Raw genomic sequence first — 19,560 nt, 5'->3', positions numbered from 1 at the left:
CAGGCACGTGACCTGACTGGGAATCGAACTGCTGACCCGTTGGTTCACAGGCCAGCACTGGATCCGCTGAGCCGCACCAGCCAACGCTCATTTGCTAAATCTCAACAGTTAATACCTATTGGTCTTTGTCTATTACTACCTCCCATCTTCATCCCTTTAAAAAAAATAGGTTAGTCTCCCGGTCCTTGGGCTCTTGCTTCATCTCCTCGATACCGAGGCTTGTTAGACTCCTTAGCATAGTTGGTAAGACTGCCCACCTTCGTTCAAGGCCCCTCCAAATCGACCTCCTCCACAGAAGCTCCCTAAGTGTAGAGGGGAAAGTGGATGCGTGCTCAGCCCCAACAGTGCGAGGCTGATTTCGGAACGGTTGACTCCATCTGCTTAGCAGCCGTACCTGCGTCGCCGTACCTGGTGAGCACAGGTCTTTAGAACTCAGATATGGGGTTCATTATAGGTACGTAGCAAAGTTTACTTATAGATGGATAACTTACCAGTGCTTGCTAATCGTGATTGTTTTTTTCTTTGCTAAGTCGTTGTATGTAGCAACATTTGTATCTGGGATCAAAAACTTTTTCTCCTCTTAAGGTAACTTGAAACGTAAGGTAACAGTTGATATTAATTACTTGCTTTTTTCCCTCCTAGATTTGGGTTTCCAGGAGGCAGTCACGCTCCCGTGTCTGGGCAGGAGCGCTTCCTCGTGCCGCCTCAGCCGGTGCCAGGACCTGGCGTCCCTCCGCAGCCGAGAAGGCCCATGGCGGCAGACGTGCCCAGGCCTGTGGGCAGCACGCAGACCAGCGGCCCAGTTGCACTTCCGCAGCACTTCCCGCCACAGAGCCTGCCTGTGCAGCAACACAGCATCCTGGGCCAGGCGTTCATCGAGCTGAGACACAGGGCCCCCGATGGGAGGCCCCGGCTGCCCTTCCCCATCCCTCCTGGGGGCGCGCTAGAGGGCCCTCTGGCCCCAAGACACGGGGTCTTCATTCCCCGGCCAGACCTGCCGGGCCCCAGACACGCCGACCCCCTGAGGCGGCCTCCCCAAGGTCTACCTCATCAGCTGCCTGTGCCTCCCAGTCTGGACCAGGCGCCTCCGCCTCACCCGGAGCACGGGCATCCCATCCATTCGTCTGCGGTCATGAGGTCCCTGAGTCATCCCTTAAGTGGCGAATTTCCCGAGACCCCTTTGTCAACATCTACACCAGCTGAAACGCCATCTGGTAATTTACAGGTAGCTGCCCAGCCTTCGGACGGTCTTGAAGAGAAACTGGATTCTGATGACCCAACTGTAAAAGAACTGGATGTTAAAGACCTTGAGGGGGTTGAAGTCAAAGACTTGGATGATGAAGATCTTGAAAACCTAAATCTGGATGCGGAAGATGGCAAGGGCGATGACCTGGACACTTTGGGTAACTTAGAGACGAATGACCCCAACCTAGACGACCTCCTGCGGTCGGGAGAGTTCGACATCATCGCGTACACAGACCCAGAACTGGACCTCGGGGACAAGAAGAGCGTGTTCAGCGAGGAGCTCGACCTCAGTGTCCCGGTGGAGGAGAAGTTAGACAGTCAGTGTGTGTCTGCTGAACCAAGAAAAAAGGCACAGGAAGGAGACACTGGGGTTCCTTCTGATAAACACTCTCCATGGAAAAATCCCACTGTTTCCAGTGACATAAAAACCGAAGTCCCGTCCCCTCCTTCTAAAGGGGAATCCAAATGTGAAAGTGAGAGTGGTGAGGAGGGCAGAGGTCACACTGACACCCCCCGCTCCCAGGCCGCTGCTCGCACGGACGGTGGCGACGGGGCGGACGCGGCTGCTCCGCAGTCCTGCGAGGCAGAGCTCCTGGACGAGAGGCCTCAGCGGGACACGGTGGCTCCCGGCCCCGGTGCTGCCCTCGGGCCCCCCCAGCTGCCTGCCGAAGACACGGTCGGCTCCTGTGGCGTCACAGGGTCCGCTCCCGTCCTCTCCAGTTTACTTGCTAATGAAAAATCGGAGGGCTCGGACCTGAGGCCGCTGGGGTCTCCACCACCAGCCCTGCCAGCCTCTCCCTCCAGCCACGTGTCCAGTCTGCCCACTCCCCTCAGGACACCGCCCGCCCCCCTTCCGGACAGTGCCGTGACTTCCAGCGTGACAGCAGGCCCGCGGGTAAACCATGCTTTTCCTCAGGGCGTGCAGGTAAACCCAGGCTTCCTCCAGGGCCAGTCAGCAGTTAACCATGGTTTCGGGACAGGAAAGCCTGCCGGCCACACCGTGCCTCTTCCGAGTCAGCCCGGACCGCAGCCACTGGCGGTCGCCCCGACGCCAGCCCAGCAGGGCCGCGAGAGGCCCCTCCTCCTGGAGGAGCAGCCCCTGCTTCTGCAGGACCTCCTGGACCAAGAGCGGCAGGAGCAGCAGCAGCAGAGGCAGATGCAGGCCATGATCCGGCAGCGGTCGGAGCCCTTCTTCCCCAACGTCGGTAGGGCGGCCCTGCGTGCCGGGGGTCGGCCGGGGCAGTCACTGGGTGGGGCCGCGTGCGTTTGAGGTTTCGGTGTTCACATTCTGTGGGCTAGAGCACCAAGGGCCCCCGTTTCTGTTTCTCCTGCAACCGTAAAAAGCGTGCGATTGGGTGTGGTAGACTGCTCCCAGGTGGACCCCGAGGCCCAGCACGCTGGGGCTATCCCGAGTGTGTGTGCCTGGTCGTGGTCTACAGGGACCCCCGTCTCCTTTGGAGGCCCTTCCTTTTAGCCTTGTTTCTGAGGCCCTGGCTTTAAAAAAGTTACGGTAGAAATCGCCCTCGTAGTTCCATCTGCGTGTAGTAAACGTTTGGCAGCGTTCTGTTGTATAGAGCTATGTAACTTACTTCTGGTAGCTTACTAATTCGGGGTGGGGGTAACCCACAGGTTGGCAATGCAGCAAATTGCCTGAGTGCCTCTGATGGGTAGAACCAGCCCCCAGAGGGCGCAGGTCAGAGGACGCTCTCCTCCGGGCGGAGACACTGGCATTCTCTCCTCTGCGTTACCAGTTCCAGCACTGGGCCATTTCTTTTGCACTCACACGCAGAGGTCTTTTCTCAGTAGCTGATCTTACTGCAAGGATATGTCTTCAAGAAACTGGTGTGTTTTTCTCTTAAGAGGTGGTCACTAGTTTAGTGGAGTTCCCTAGCATTGGAAATAACTGCAGGTTCTCTTCACGTCACACCGTTGCTGAAGAAGCAGCTCTGATTAGCGTGTGAGCGTTTGGGTGACAGAGTCTCCCCTTGGTTTGGATTATTGCTGTGATTCCCCTTGTAGTCGACAAGCTTCTTGTTTTTGCTCTAGTGGGGCTGCAGTATTGCGGCCTGCTTTAGTGACGGGTCACTGAGGCACACGGACATCAGCCTTGCGGTTCCTAGGGTCTCAGATTTTTTACCTGGCCTAGGAATCTGGACTGGTGGCTGTTAAATAACGAATGGTGAAGGGGAGTCTGTAAGTGGTTGTGTAAAGTTTGTGGTAGTTACATCACCTGTAAGTGTAACTTGAACCAAGTACTATGGATCAAATAACTTTGAAATACGTTTCTTCTGTAGATTTCGATGCGATCACAGACCCCATCATGAAAGCCAAAATGGTGGCCCTCAAAGGCATCAACAGGGTGATGGCACAGAGCAGCCTGGGCGTGCCTCCCATGGTCATGAGCAGGTAGGCGGGGCGCCACTCACTCCTCCTCTGTGTCTGGAAGCCCGTGGGGTCGATACTGGTTCCTGCAAGAGAATACACAGCAACCGGAAATGCTGTGTGGTGGGGGATCCAGCAGGAACCAGAATTATCCAGAGGGTGGGCCCCTTGTGGGACAGGCTTCCTCGTCGGGTGCGTGTTCCAGGAACCCACCCAGATCCGTGCACCAGCTGGCGCTGGTGTGAGAGGCTGCGTTTGGCTTCTGTGAATGTATTTGTGAAGACTCAGTGCACTTGCTCGTTTCCTGGTGGGCGATGCACTAGGGCTCCTGCCCGCACCGCACTTGGGAGTTCAGCAGTTTTTGACCAAAACAGTACGACCCTCATGCGTCCACCCTCCCTGTCCATCTGCTTTCGCCCTGAGCAGCCTCTTTTGGTTCCTTGAATGAAAAGATTCCTCAGAGGGAAGTGTTTTGCTGACAAGAAAGTTCTGGGTTCTGTCGGCCCCCCTTGTGTTACGGGAACGAATGACACGTTGGTTGTGATGTCATATGCTGCGGTCACGTGAGGATTTAACTTCTGTTAGTTTCAGGGTTAACATAGTAAAATATCATAAGGGTGTTTGGAAGATCAACTTGATCAGCCAGGAAATCCAAAGTGTTTTAAATGTTGCAAACTGTTCTGTGTTGAGATGGTAGTTTATTTAAGTCTTTGAATATTTTTTTCATCAAAGGAACAACACAGAAAAACATAGAACATTTCAGTAAAGATAGTAGTAAGACTCTAAAAAAGATGCCCCCAAATGAAATTTGAATCAGAAAAAAGCCTCGTAAGGAGCAGAAGATGTTTGGAAGGTAGCAGTTGGGGGATTTGTGCCCCTTTCACTGTTAGCAGAAGAGCGCAAACTGCGTACTGTACCAGACTGAGGGGTGTCATACCACGTGAGTTTCTAGAGTTGAGGTGTCTGTGCCTGCTAGGGCATAAACGGAGGTCACCTTCATTTATTGCAGTGCAAACTGACCGAATCGCACTGCCTGCGGACAGGGCAGGTCCACCCAGGACCAGTGAGCACACGAATGGTTCTTACGTAGATGGCCGTTCGGTGGCCTCCGTCAGTAGGGAGGGATTGAGCCTTGTTAACTTGTTGAAAAACTTCCTATGTGAGGGAGACTAGTGGAAGTGAACGTGAAGTCTACGTGAATTTGGCGCTCTCCTTCCCGGGACCATGCTGGGCCCTCCCCCCCCCCCCCCCCCNCACACACCCACACACACACACACACAGGTGTGCGTGTCCTGAAGCCGAAGGGACCTGTGAGACTTGCAGCCAGGGCAGCAATGGGCGGCAGCAGCAAGTCCCGGGGGAGTGCCCTAACCCTGTCCCCGAGGCCCTTCTGTTGCTCCTTCTACTCCAAGCCCTTCCTTGTTTCACTGTCCCCAGCTTTAGTAAATGGAACCTCAAAACTTATAAAAGGGGGGATAAACCAACTATGTGGCTCTAGTAATCGTGAAGCTCCGCATAAATTGGGAACACGAAAGGTTTGGTCCGTCTGCCGAGACGGTCCGCAGGCGGTCAGCCACACTGCTGAGGGCAGGGCAGAGTCGGCGGCCTGCGCTGGCCCACATCGTCTGCACGGCTTCGCTGGTGCAGGGCCCCTTCGTGTCCTGACTTTGCGACACCCCAGTGCAAATCCCAAACCAGCACTACGAAGGACGTCGGTTACACTTGAAACACGTTGTTTAAAAGTTACAGGGTATGGGCTGCTGAACACACGCTTAGCACTAGGTTTAATAACTACCGTAACTTCAGCGAGATAGTGGAACTAAGTGGTCCCTATTACGTGCGTGTGGCAGCTTTTGGTATGGGAGTGGTGTAAGTTCTGTTGGTGACAAAGTCGTGGCTCTACCAATGAGACTGCGGTTTGCTGTCTGAAGTCAAAAGAGAAGGAAATCAGGCAAGACTCTGTTCAGCACTTAGTGTAAAAGATGGACCGCAGAATTCGAGTCCCTGCCGGTTCAGCAGCCTACCTCTGCGATTGGAGAGGGACAGATGTGCGAGTCGCATGTGGGCCTGTGTTCCCTGCTCTCTGGGGCTTTGATGAAGTGGAGGTGGCCATCCCTCAGCCGCGGGAGACACCGACGGCTGGGCTGGGCAGTGGAGGCACCCAGGTGGGGAGACCGGCCGGCCCGGGCTGCAGGGGCAGGGTCGTCGGTAACCAGATACCGGCCAGATGTTTTCAACCGTACAGACCTTTTTTCGCTCAGTGACCGATTTTTACTTTAACGTTAGATGTAGAAATTTACCAAAATGTGTGGAATTCTTGAGAGATACATCTTTATTTAGAGCACAAAATAGCTCAGTTCCCAACTGTTTTTTTATTTATTTATTTATTTAGTTCAGAAAAGGCAATTTTAAAGATAGGAAGAAATAATTTTCTTAGAATGTATATAATAACTATTTCTTCACTAGATTGTTTTTGATTCAAAAGATGTGAATTCATTTTAAGGTACAGTGAAGTGCATAATGGAGAGTGAAACAACTCTGGCATGGCCTGGTCGCTTCACCTCGACCCCCCGGGTCACCGCAGGTGGAGGGAGGGGAGAGACCTGATTTCTGACACTTCCTTTCACCTGAAATCAAGTGGGCAGAAGAGTCCACACTTTGCCGAGGATGGGGGCAGGGTCCGTGCGGTCAGGCGTGGGGTGAGGAAGGCTTGGCATTGCTCCTTTTGCCTTGGGTGGGAACGTGCTTCGGCACGTAGAGGAACGGTAGTTCCAGATGCTCGTCACCTGATGCCGGTGCTTCCTACCCACAGGTTCCCCTTCATGGGCCAGTCGGGGCCCGGGGCTCAGACGGGTGAAGGCCAGACCCCCCTGCCGCAGGTCGCTCCACAGGTATTGTGCGCGTCCCTCCGGGACACACGCTCTCCTCCTCTCCCCGCCCGTCCTTTTCTGCAGGGCGAGACCACTTCTGTAGTGGGGGCCTTAGACACTGGCTCAGGAGAAGTAGAGGTTCTTCTGTTAATTTTTAAGCAAAGGACACAGGAAGGTTAACCACTGACAGTAGTTTCTGGAAAGGCAACGGTGTAAGGGTAGGAGATCACATGGAGGGAGACCAAAGGCATAGGGTTTGGGGTGTCACTTTGGTCTGGCTTCAACTCCACAGAGACATTTTCGTGTCCTGCGTTTCAGAGGCAAAGCTGTTATATACAGTAGAAAACACGGATTATAATGATTCTGTTTCGGTAAAGTCATGTTCTGCCATCTATTCCCTGGAATAATGCAGTTGTTTGAATACCATTTAAAATACTCTGCTGTGAGAATCAATATTTACATACTTAGTGTCGAGCAGTCTTGGAAAGGAGAGCTGCCCGTTCCATCCGGCATCCGCCCAGGACACAGAAGGGAACCGCCCGTCCCTGAGGAGTTGTGGTCCTTGCCCAGCCGGCCGGAGTCTCGGTTGGCTGTGCTCGGAACCGCGTCCTGTTCACTGTGAGAAGAAGCGAGACCACCGCGGGCCGTGGAAGTGGAGAGGCCTCGTGGTCGGCTTTGTCGTCGGCATTGCCTGTGCTTTATGCGCGCATGTTAGCGACGCCAGTCTGTGTGGGGGCGACAGTGCTGTAGAGGGGGTCTCGTCAGCCCAGAGCCCATGCTTCTGTCTTAATCGCAAGAGAAGCTGAGCGGGTTTCACCCCAAGTGGGGTCGTGGGTGAGCTCAGGCTACATGCTGACGGGGCCTGACTTGCGCTGTGTCGTATTTCCGACGGGCAGTCCGTTACCACGAACACGATGGCTTCTCAGCTGAAACCCAGAAATGACAGCAGTTTGAAGAGAGTAAAATTTTCAGAAAATAGGTTGTCACCACCCAATTCATTCTGCTTTTTATGAACATGAGAGTTTTAAAGATGTCTTAGGAAATGGGTTTTTTAATCTTTCCATGTTTTTCTTTTTTAAAAGTTTTTTCCCCCTTGAACTGAAATGTGGAATAAACCTATGTGTAAATTTTACTTATTTTAGGACGGCAGTATAACACATCAGCTTTCTAGGCCTAACCCTCCAAATTTCGGTCCGGGCTTTGTCAGTAAGTATGAACCTCATAAGTTACCTGTTTGCGGGGATTGCTCGTTCGCACTGTGTTTGTGCTCTGAAATCTGGAGTCAGTGCAGGTGTGTTGCTTTCGGTCTGAGTGCCCTTCTCTTTACGAAGCCTAATTAGGCGTCTTTTCCTCGAGGCATGTATTTTCATTGCTTTTATTTTCTTCTCTGTGCATGAAGAATTATTATAGCTAGATAAATATTTTAATGAAAATCGCCTCCCCCACTCTCTTCAACACTGTTGCCATTTTTTTTTATATATAGATGGTAGGTCAATTGGGTACTTGATAATTGGTAGAATTAGGCCTCCTCTTGCTCCAGTGGCGGTCTGCCTCAGTGACAAGGACACTGGAGGGGAATGATACAGGGAAGGTGCCTAGAGCCCGGCGGGGTTGGCCGCGCGGACGCCGGAGCCCCGTCTCACTGTCTCCCGGGGCCCCCAGGTGGTTCAGGGTAGAGTTGAAAGTTCTCCCCAAACTGAGGCTTTCTGAAATCTTCAGACTGTTTAGCTAACTTTTTTTCACCGTTATTTTTCATTTTGCTCACCTCTGCTCTCCTGGTTCCAGAAACCAGAAAGGCTTTCCTTGCGGTAGGTCTCATTCTACCCGAAGCAGAACTTCCGAAACCTTGTGAAAAAGCCTGTTCTTGGAAAACGCCCTTCAAATTTAGTCTAGATTTCAAGTTCATACGTGTGCTGGGACTTCTGGGTTTAGGAACAACCCCAAAGTCCGACCCTTTCAAATTACCCCTGCGTTAATGGTAATCGTGATGTGAACGCATTTGCCTTGCAAACGAGTGAACTGCTGTAACCAACTGGCTCTTTCTGGCTTTCCTGTGCCCACTGGCTTTGGTGGACTCTTACTGTGTGACGGTACTCTGTGGTCACTGATGGAGTTTTCCAGCTGATGTCCCTCTTGGAGGGGCACTTACTCATTCTTTAATTTAAAAGGGAGTCAAAAGGTATATTCTGGATTTCACTAGATGAGATGGCTTTTTTCCCTTTCTTTTTTTTTGGCATCACGGCAGTGAAGGGCCCTGAGAGGGTGAGGAAGGACCATTGGGGCAGAGGAAGAGACAGTCATTTGGGGGAGATGTCCCTGCCAGTCATAAAACTGGGACAGATTGTGCTTGGTTAATTGTTCCCGGTCTTTGTTTACTCGCAGAAGCACAAATTACAGAATTCCTAAAAATTGCCAGTGTTTTTAGTGTACAGATTTCCTTTGTAAAACGTAGACTTCGTATTGGTCCTTTCTGAACCGTTCTGTGTTCCCTCCCTCTCAGCATAGGACGTGTGTTCACCACGAAACAGCAGGGAAACCCTCTGCACTTGTTAGCCCGGGAAATGGCACCCAAGCCGTGCCCAGGACTGTAGCAGCGTATGTCTGTCTTTGTCTCTGCAAAGTCTGTAAATTTGACTTAATGAGGTGCACACGTGGATTTGGCCGCTTGTTTTTATCTGTTAGGTAAAAGTCTGCTTTCCAAAGACTAGGTTTACAGTCTTGATGAGTATGAAGGCGACTCTCCTGCCCTAAAAACACGCAGTCTTTGGTTCTCTCAGACACTTTCCTAAACCTCCCACTGCGCAGCTACGCTACGGTCTGACGTTCAGCGCAGTGCTTTCAAAATGCGTACCAGGTCCTGCAGAAGTGCGTTGCCTTACAGACTGGGCTCGGGGGGGTGCTTGGGCGGGGGGTGCCAGGGAAGGCCAGCGCGGCGAGGGTCCCGTCCTCTCCCCAGACGACCCGCAGCGGAAGCAGTACGAGGATTGGCTGCGGGAGACCCAGCAGCTGCTCCAGATGCAGCAGAAGTACCTGGAGGAGCGGATGGGCGCCCACAGGAAGTCCAAGAAGGCGCTCTCTGCCAAGCAGCGCACCGCCAGGAAGGCCGGGCGGGAGTTCCCGGAAGAGGACGCCGAGCAGCTCAAGCACGTGACTGAGCAGCAGAGCGTGGTTCAGAAACAGCTGGAGCAGGTAGGGCGTCCGCCTGCGCCACGGGGCCCGGTGGGGCGGGGGGGAGGGACGTCGGGGCCTCCCGCGGAGGAGAGCGAGGTGGCCGGTGGTCCCATGGCAGGTGCTCGGTGGGCCACACTGAGCAGAGTAGCTCTTCGAAGCCTGGCCTCCTGCCCAGGAAGGGGGCCGGCAGCTTCCAGGGCTTTTGTTGCCAGGTCTCAGCGCTCTGGGGTGTGGAGCGCCCAGGGAGGCCGGGGTGCCTGCGGAGACCAAGTCAGCCCTTGGAGGTGACCTTCTGGCCGTTGCCTTTGCTTTCCTGGTCGCTAGTGGAATCTCAGCTACAGCATGCGAAGCACTCTAGTGATTCTTGCTCATGGTGTATTTTTAATATTTCCTCTCCGTATTTTCCTTTTCAAATACATTGGTATTTTTTGTGGAAAGTACTCATTCTTTAAAAAATGAAACCATCTTCCATTACAAACCAGTTGTTTCTCAAAGTGTTCATGTTGAAATTACAGTTATCCTTAAAAAGAAGTAAACTTTTATTTAAAATAACATTAACAGTCCTGGCCGGTGTGGCTCGGGTGGCTGGGCGGCGTCCTGCACACCAAAAGGCTGCAGGTTCTGTTGCCAGGCAGGGTGCAGGCCTGGGTTGCGGGTTCAGTCCCCGTTCTGGGCACGTGCAGGAGGCAGCAGGTGGGTGTTTTTCTCCTCTCCACCTCCCTTCCCCTCTCTACGAGGAATAAAAATAATACAGTAAAGCAGTAACAGTGTTCAAAATGGGCTAAGAGCCCACAGCTAGGTATTTACCCAAGTGATTTCAAAACTTGGGTTCACGCAGAAGCCTGTACGTGAGTATTTATGGCATCTCTGTTCATGGTCACTAAAAACTGGGAACGACCCGTGTGCCCTTCTAGGGTGAGCAGTTGCGCGAAGCATGGCGTGTCCTCACGGAGTTCTGCACAGTGATGGAAAGGAATCACCTGGATAGGGCTCCAGAGCGTCATGCTGAGGGAAAGAAGCTAATCCTGAAATGTTACATGCTGATTCCACGGGCACGACATTCTTGAGATGACGAAGCTGGGATGCTGGGTTTCCGGGCTAAGGCATGTGGGAGGGAGGCTCGGCCGCGCAGGCTCAGCGAGGGGGTTTTCTGCGTCTTGCTCGTGGTGACGGCAGCACTAACATGTGTGGGGGCCTTCAGAGAATTGTACACCCAAAGAGTCAGCTTGGCTCCTAACTGCCTGTTTTAATTTAAAAAAGAAATTGAAAAGTAATCTAAATGCTGATGGTAGAAAGTGGGGAGTTCGGCCGGGTACATTGAGAAAATCCTGCATACTTCCTGTGGGGAACACTGTAGGCAGGAAGGCCCTGCCGAGGTTGGTGGCGTCACTGCTGTACCCAGGAGGAGGCTGGAGATCAGTCACCGCAGAGGCAGGGGCGCATTCACTCCTCCTGGCTGGAGCGTGAGCAGCTCCGACACGGGCAGCCTGCCCCGGCTATGCTCTTGCCACCATGGCGCCGCGCCAGCCACAAGGGGCTGTGATGTAATTTGTGGTGTGAACCAGGTCTAGCCCAGGAAGCGGGGTTTGTTTTCTCTCCAAACTTACTGCGTTGGTGTGCACTGCAAGCAAACAGGCTTTTAAGCGTGGATATTTCCCAAAACGTAATCGTAGACCTCTTGTTGCCTTGGGGGAGTTGTACAAATTCTCTGTGGTGGGGGCCTCGTGTCGCCCGCCCCCAGGATGTCCCCTGTTCCTGTGTAGCTGCCCCCTGTCTGGCGTGATCTTGTTCGGATACTGATTGCTGATGGTTTTATTTAAGTAGTTTCGAGGGTTGTGGGAACGACGGCACCCAGCCTTCCAGTTCTCAGACACTGTGCTGGGGGTTTCGTGTACATTCCTGCTGCCTCCCCAGCCTTTGGTGGCTCCAGTTCTCTGCAGTGACTGGTCAGAAAAGAAGAGGAAATGAGGCAGAATCACAGCTGCTGGAGAACAGATTGGCACTGCCGCGCACAGAGAGCGGGCTCGCCCGCCAGAACCTGCGAGTCTGCGGGGACCACTGGCGTGAGGCCCGCCCACCTGCCTGTGGTTGGTGCGACTGGGAACGGTGCGCACTTTGCCGGCACCCTCCCTCCCAGACCTCGTCTCCAGCTGCATCCGCCCCGGATGAGTCTAGGGCACTGGTCCCGGGCACTGAGGGTTTGGGGATGGATCAGGTGTCACCAGTCTGTTAGGGCCGTACTAGGAACTATTGGAGGTGCTACTTCAGAGGTCGTACGGGGTTCAGAAGTGTGAGCATGTTCACTCTTAAATGCAGGGAGTCTTCCGATCTAGTCTACCCACCCCAGGCGGGGGAGGTGGGGGTGTCATTGTGTACATTGAAGAAATGAAACGTTTACGTGTCTGAATGGTGGAGTTTGCATTAAACCTCGGTTATTCTAACCGGGTGGATTAATGTAACTTCTAAGGTGTTACAGTTAGCCAGTTCCTGTGTAGCCTCTGTTTATTGTTGGGTGTTTTTGTACTTGGAGCTCTTTATGACTTTCACAGTGAGGTGTTCACACTGTTCATTTCAGGAAACAGTGTGTGGGGTCTGGTTTTGGTGTTCCGTATGTAGAAACGTTTCACAGGCAGCTTTATAAAAACCCTGTTGTTAGAAAGGGTTGGTGGTCTTCGGTTAGTGTGGTCTTCGGTCCAACTTTCTGTGGTTTGTGCCGCTGCCTGAGCGCTGCCTTTGCTTGTGTAAGATGGGACCTCCCTCGGGGCAGCCCCCCGCAGAGCCCTCAGCTGGGGCATGGACGTGCACCTACAGTGCACGTCCCTGAGTGACGTCCCACTCTCCTTGCAGATCCGCAAGCAGCAGAAGGAGCACGCCGAGCTGATGGAGGACTACCGCCTGAAGCAGCAGCAGTGCGCCGTGGCCCCGCCCGCCATCCTGCCCGGGGTGCAGCCCCAGCTGCCCCTAGTTCCTGGAGCCGCACCCCCCATCCTTGGCCAGCCCGGCTTCCCCCTGGTGGCCCAGTCGCTGCCGCACACGACTGTCACTCCTGGCCACGCCAGCCCCGTGCGGGTGCCTGGCTTGCCGGGATGGCAGCCTCCCAGTGCCCCTGCTCACCTCCCCCTCAACCCGCCCCGGATTCAGCCTCCGGTTCCCCAGCTGCCAATGAAAACATGCACGCCAGCCCCCGGAGCATTGTCCAGCGCAAACCCACAGAGCGGCCCGCCCCCGCGGGTGGAGTTCGATGACAACAACCCTTTCAGCGAAAGCTTCCAAGAGCGGGAGCGGAAGGAGCGTCTCCGAGAACAGCAGGAGCGGCAGCGCATCCAGCTGCTGCAGGAGGTGGACCGCCAGCGGGCCCTGCAGCAGAGGATGGAACTGAGCGCCAGGCCGGCTGCGCCCCAGGCCCCGTTCTACGGCCCTGACCTGCCTTGCGACTTCCTGCAGCCCCCACGGCCCTTGCAGCAGTCCCCTCAGCACCAGCAACCGGCGGGCCAGGCTCTACAGCAGCAGAGCGCACACGGGTCTGTGAGTTCACCTCCCACTCCGGTTTTCATGGCATCTGGCGAGCGGAGGCAGCTAGGACTCCCATCATTTGTCCCAGACTCGCCCTCAGTTCCTGGCGGGAGCCCAAACTTCCACCCCAGTCAGCAGGCACCTGGAGGTCTTCCTGGGGCCGGCTTCCCGCCGTCGCCCGTGAGGCCTTTCCCACCGGCCTTGTCTGCAGCTCCGCTGGGGACCGGCAGCAGTCTGCCCTGTGGCCAGGACCCTGCCATGACCCATGGACAAGGTTACCCTGGCTCCACCCAGTCTCTCATCCAGCTGTATTCTGACATCATCCCAGAGGAAAAGGGGAAGAAGAAAAGAACAAGAAAGAAAAAGAAAGACGATGATGCGGAGTCCACCAAGGCGCCGTCCACTCCACACTCGGACATAACGGCTCCACCGACCCCTAGTGTCTCTGAAGCTACCTCCACGCCCACTGTGCACACGCCCAGCGAGCTCCCTCTGCAGGGAGAGTCTGAGCCTGGGGAGGCGGGCGGCCCGTCGGCTCCTAGCATGGCAGCGAGCCAGCAACGCAGCGAACTGGAAAACAGCCCGCCCCCCGGTGAGTCCTCCCAAGGAGCCCTGCATCACCCACCTTCCGCCACTGCAGAGGTGGACAAGCGGCCACTGGACACACCTGCCACTGCTGAAGAGGACATACAAGAAAAAGCCAAGCCCGAGCAGTGCCTGGGCCACGAGGGGCCTCCGCCGGAGGGACGTGCTGGGAGTCAGGCTGCCGAAACGGCCGCGGCCTGTGCTGTCTCCTCGGGCCAGAGCCCTTCCCTTCCTGCCCGGGCCCCGGCTGCAAAAGCAGACGCAGGCAATGAACTCCTGAAGCACCTGCTGAAAAACAAGAAGGCGGCCACTCTCGTGAATCCGAAACCTGAGGGCACACTTTGTGCAGAAGATGACTGTGCAAAAGACAGCAAGCCCGTGGAGAGGCCTGGCCCAGCTGAAGGGCAGGTAGGTGTGGCTCAGGCCAGCCTCCGCTTGCTTTCGTGTGTTGGAAGGCACAGTTAGCACAGCCAGCGTGCTGACTTGAACACTGTTTCGCAGCCTTCGTACTCTGCAGCGCCGTTTTTTATTTTCTCCTTTCTTTTTCCATGGGCCCAGTGTTCTGACTTACCTATAGAGTCCGTTAGGTAATAATTTGTTCACTCCCTTTTTCAAAGCTCAGGGACATAGTTGTGCTTTTCACACGTGACCTGTGCCTGCCAGCTGATTCACCCCGTGGAGCTGATACAGCTGCAGCAAAGATGTGAACGTATCTTTACTGCAAAAGCCGTGTAGTGCAGAGGAGCTCCTGCTTGGGGACTGCTGGTGCCCTGGGTCGCAGTGTGTCAACATCCGGTGTCAGCGGTCCCTCACACAGGGTCTGGGTTACCTGTGCTATTTTTCACGTTTCGGTGGTTTGCTTTTGCTTCTCATTTATACGGAGAGCCTCCTCGTAAATACGGCTTCAGGAGGCCGCAGCGCCCGTGTTTCTGTGAACTCACTTGAGACGGTCCCAGACTGGGGTTTCTCAGACTGGGGTTCTGGCGCCCCAGCCTGGCGCCTTGCTTCTGCATGTTTGGGAAGCTGGGTGTCCGTAGCTCCCCCACACACTGCTCACCTTGGGTTTTTCGACTTCCACCTTTTTAGGGGAGTGGCACTTGGTGGTGGGACACCACGCGTTTAGCGAGTGCTGCTCTACTGTGTTTTCTCAGCCGTCTGTTGGCAGGTCAGTAGAGGGGGTTGCTGCCCCGTGGATGGAGGTCATTTCTGTCAGTTTCACTGCAGGATGTTTGTCATCGGCAGACATATGCCCAGTCTGTGGGACCTGCAGCACGGCTCCCCCTTTTTTCCACATCCGGCAGTGTCTTTTTACCATCGAAAGCCCCGTTCTGGAGCCGTCTTCTCCACGCGCCCTTCTCAAACACCTCTTGGTGCCCTGCGCTCACGGCGCCGCATCTGCGGCGCCCCCTACCTGCATGGCGCCGGTGGGGCAGGCTCACTCTGGGGGGCACCTTCTGTCCCCAGCCCCCAACGCAGCACTTAGCACCCAGCCGGGCCTTGGGTATTGAAGTCCTAGTACTGGTGGCCGCGTGTGAAAATGGAGAGGGCGTTAGGGCAGAACGAGGGATCACGTTAACTGCTGTGTCCGCGTTTGGACTTTGTCCACGTTGTCCTGTCCCTTCTGAGGGTGGCAAGGGGCAGACACAGCCTTGCCGGGGGTAAGACCCGTCACCACTGCCCTGGCGTTAGGCCACACTGGGCACGTGCCCTGAGATGTACCACGTACTGTCTCCCCACTTGACGTTGCCGCCTTCCCTCCAGAACTTTGTTCCACCATCAGGAGTGTGTTCGGGGCAGGACCATCCTGCTGGAACTGAAAACCCACATGTAAATGGGTCTCTCATTTCTTAACCTTTCCATCATATTAGCAGGCTCTGGGGGCTCAAGTGCAAGGTGGTTTTGGATGTGGCAACAGCCAGCTGCCAAAAGCAGACGGAGGGGGCGAAACCAAGAAACAGCGGAGCAAACGGGCCCCGAGGACAGGGGAGAAGGCAGCTCCCCGCTCAAAGAAGCGGAGGAAGGACGAGGAGGAGAAACAAGCTGTGTACTCAACCCCCGACACCTTCACCCACCTGAAACAGGTGAGTCTTTCCTGGTAGCCCCTTTGAAAATTCAAGGGCAAGGGGCCATCAGATGCTTATCCGACCCTAAAGCGCGAGTTGCAGGGATGAGGCACCCCTCAGCAAGGAGCCTGACGGTGTCCCTGTCTGCACGAGTGCAGCTTGTCCTGCTGGCCCCAGAGCGCAGTGACATCGCTGGGGCAGGGGGTGGTCAGCGCTGAGACGCGCTGTCCAGAGACGCGCTGTCCACGGTGCGTGGGGGGGGTCTCCCCGCAGTCAGCTGTGGTCCTGCACCCTAGTGCTTGCTGCCAGGGAGGGAGCGGCTGCCCAGCTCACCCCTGGGTGCCTGGCCTCCGGCCGCACCCCGACCCTCGCTGAGCCCCAGTAAGGAGTGGGCTTGCTCGTTAGATGCAGCGTCTCTTTAAGACAGATCAGAATAGAGCTTATTTCAAAGTAGCTCTCAAAGATTCTGTAGTCTCTCACCTACTCCAGCATTTCCATCCATGAAATTTTTAAGTCCAATTTTTCTCAAGCCGGTCTGACCAAGCTGCCTCGGGGCTTAGAGAAGTTGAGAACCGCCCTCTGTTGTTGACCATGTGCATCACTCTCAAATGTGTTTTTCAATAGCAGCTCTCTCTGCTCCCTCTAATGGAACCAATCATTGGAGTGAACTTTGCGCACTTTCTTCCTTATGGCAGTGGCCAATTTAATAGTGGGAACCGACTTCTAGGAGCTTTTGGCAGTGCTACCCTTGACGGGGTTTCGGATTACTATGCTCAGTTGCTCTACAAGGTATGTTCCTCCACCACAGCGCCACCTCGCGTCCTCGCCGATGCGTAGCCGCGCTGGCGGAGCGCGTGGCGTTTTTTCCGTCTAGTTCCCACCTGACTTCCCGTGTTCCGCCGAAACTCCAGTTACGCGGACAGGCCCACGTTTCCCTGCCGAAGGGTCCCGATGCGAACACTTACAATTTTTGTTCAGGAGAGAATCGGAATTGCGAAAAAATATCCAACTGTATCTCCACGGTGGAGAAAATACAGGGTGGGACAAAAGTAGGCTTACAGTTGGGAGTGCGCAAAACAGAGTGTGTTCTTGTATAGTTACTTATCGCTGCCTTATTTTCCACGTGAGCAACCGTAAACCTACTTTTGCCCCACCCTGTATTTATTCCCCCATAATCTTTTTTTTAACTCTAAAGTCCAAATTCATAGTACGTAGTGAGGATAAAAAACATAGTTAGGAATTTGCCCTGAAAAATTAAATGAGAAAAAAATTTTTTAATGTTTTATCTAATTAGGAACTAATTGCAATTCTGCATTAATTCGTACACTAGTAAGAGAATGTCAGACTAAGGCAAGTTTATTTTCTGGCATTATTTATTAAATGCAGTTTTATGATGGCCTTAGTAGACATTCCTTATTTCACAGCTAACTCACGTAAAATGGGTTTTTTGTAACAGTATTCGAGAGTGTCGCCCATTTTCCCCGAGGACTTCTCCCTTGACTGTAAAGTCGCTGTCCCGGGTGCTGGCCGTGCTCTGCGGGGAGAGCCCAGCCTCTCGCCCCTTCTGCTCTGGCTTCGGCTCTTGTGTAGCACAAGTTCTTCATCCTCAGGAAGCCCCTGGTCTTGGCCAGACTTGCAGTTCACCTTGCACTCGATTTGCACGTTGTCAAAAGTAAATGACAGACGGGTGACGGAGGCGTAGCAGGGGAGGCGTTCGGAGGGGTGTGACCGGCTCAGTCATTTAGTGTCCGTACTCCTGCTTTTGCTCCCTCAGGGATTCGAGACAGGCCAGGCTCCAACAGCTAGGGTGCCAGTCGCACTGATAGGAACAGGGCCACAAATTCTCAAGTTTTTTTATAGAACTGGGGCATGTCTTAACGAGAACTCAATAAAGGAATTTTTGAGAACTTTTGACAGTTCACCGCTCAAATTTTAAAGCTGTCCTTCACTGGCTACAGCCACACTGGGAAAGAGCTGCGTAGGGTTCAGTCATGCATAGTGTGAGTCCGCGTTCTTCGGAGCTGAGTGTGAGCTGAGGGTGAGGTGGGGCCCGGTGGCTGAGGCACGCATGTGCCCGCCCAGTCCAGGGCGAGTGCTCTTCCCCCGGAAAGCCTCCTTCGTGCTTCATTTTGGTGCGATCAGAGAGGAATAGGCATCGTCACTGCCTTCCCGTAGCATTGCTCCCCGTGTGCTAAAAATTCACAGAACTGTGTTTTAGCAAGGTCGTGGCTTATTTGCTCAGTAGCATGTAATTTAAAATTTTTTGGTCTCCTGCAGCAGAATAATTTAAGTAATCCTCCAACACCCCCTGCCTCTCTTCCTCCTACACCACCTCCTATGGCTTGTCAGAAGATGGCCAATGGCTTTGCGACAACTGAGGAACTTGCTGGAAAAGCCGGAGTGTTAGTGGCCCACGAAGGTACGATGGAGCCACCTCTGACGTGGCGCCCTGCTGCGTGTGCCTTTGCCCGCCTGTGAGGTGTTCTCTCTGCCCCGCAGTTCTGACCCAGTGCCTCCATGGTCGTTTGTTCGCTTTTCCAGTTACCAAAAGTCTAGGATCTAAACCATTTCCGCTGCCGTTCCGGCCCCAGGACGACTTGCTGGCCAGAGCCATCGCTCAGGGCCCGAAGACCGTCGACGTGCCGGCCTCGCTGCCCACTCCGCCTCACAGCACCCTGGAGGAGCTAAGGTAGAAGGCCCCTTTGCCCACAAATATTTTGTCATCACATATTTCTAAGTAGATATTTGTGTGTGTTCAGCATAATATCTGCAGGAGTAGCCACTAAAGACGTTTAAGGGGTAACACTTGGTGAACGTTTTCTTCAGAACTTTAAAGTTTATAAAACATCTTGGCTACTGAGTAAAATCAGTTTGTGAGCTGTCAAAATCTTACACGACGGACGTTAGATAACGATGGCACAGACGGTGAGGCTGTGGGGGCCTGCACGTCCGGTGTTGCAAAGGCACGGCTCTCTCAGCGTCGGCCTGATGGGCGGAGCGTGTTGGAAGAGGAGACCGCTCACGGGGCAGGGGGTCGAAGGACGGTCCTTCCACTGCTTTGTAACTTCTTCCATCGGCTGTCAGCCCGGCATCTGGCAGCCCCGCCCCGCGTGGGGTTCCCGACCTCCCGGGACCCTGGTCTCCCCGCAGCCCAGAGCTGAGGACCCCCTTTGGACTGATGAGAGAGACGTCGATCAGTCCAGTGTCTCACTTGACCAGTGAGGCAGCTGTGGACTAGAGAGGAGGGACTTGTTCCAATGGGAGCCCAGGGCCCCTCCTCCCTCACCTCACTGCCAGGGACGGCTCTGGCTGTGCCAGGCGTCTCCTTCAGTGTGGCAGCGTCTCCAGGTTCCTGGGGTGTCCCGCCCCATGTAGCCTAAGACCACACTTGCCCTCCAGCCCCTGTCGCCTTGGTAACCTCTAGCTTCCCGGGTCACCGCTGTGTGCAGAGAAGCTCATGGCCACGCTGGCTGAAGGGGTGGGTGCGGGCAGCCAGGGCGGGTCTGCACCTGCCGACGTGTGGCACTGGTTCTCCCGCAGGATGCAGGACCACGGGGGTGACCGGGACACACCCGACAGCTTCGTCCCCTCCTCTTCCCCGGAGAGCGTGGTGGGGGTGGAGGTGCGCAGGTACCCGGACCTGGCGTCGGTCAAAGAGGAGCCTCCAGAGCCCGTGCCGTCGCCCATCATCCCGATCCTTCCCAGTACCGCGGGGAGAGGTAGGGGCGTGC

The 19,560-nt window shown here is 54.6% G+C and overlaps 1 protein-coding gene across 15 annotated transcripts in view; it reads left to right on the top strand.

Annotated features, from left to right (window-relative positions):
• The window catches only part of KMT2C (lysine methyltransferase 2C), a 163,599-nt gene that overhangs the window by 117,432 nt on the left and 26,607 nt on the right, over positions 1–19,560 (top strand). For 5 of the 15 annotated variants that reach the window (XR_005064086.1, XM_037029514.1, XM_037029518.1 and 2 more), the window contains 11 exons: positions 643–2,450; positions 3,540–3,651; positions 6,440–6,518; positions 7,640–7,703; positions 9,454–9,686; positions 12,516–14,174; positions 15,635–15,847; positions 16,454–16,618; positions 18,107–18,248; positions 18,371–18,518; positions 19,370–19,548. Coding sequence is in view for 14 of the 15 variants with exons in the window: in XM_037029514.1 (XP_036885409.1) it covers positions 643–2,450; positions 3,540–3,651; positions 6,440–6,518; positions 7,640–7,703; positions 9,454–9,686; positions 12,516–14,174; positions 15,635–15,847; positions 16,454–16,618; positions 18,107–18,248; positions 18,371–18,518; positions 19,370–19,548 (4,802 nt within the window). In the remaining variant the exon portion in view is untranslated. The remainder of the gene's footprint in view (positions 1–642; positions 2,451–3,539; positions 3,652–6,439; positions 6,519–7,639; positions 7,704–9,453; positions 9,687–12,515; positions 14,175–15,634; positions 15,848–16,453; positions 16,619–18,106; positions 18,249–18,370; positions 18,519–19,369; positions 19,549–19,560) is intronic. The other 10 variants (XM_037029526.1, XM_037029522.1, XM_037029515.1 and 7 more) reach the window with 9 other exon arrangements.

Source organism: Sturnira hondurensis, unplaced genomic scaffold (genome assembly GCF_014824575.4).
Source record: "Sturnira hondurensis isolate 20B ecotype Veracruz unplaced genomic scaffold, ASM1482457v3 Scaffold0020309, whole genome shotgun sequence".
Lineage (NCBI taxonomy): Eukaryota > Metazoa > Chordata > Mammalia > Chiroptera > Phyllostomidae > Sturnira > Sturnira hondurensis.
This window is presented reverse-complemented; position numbering and strand designations above follow the sequence as displayed.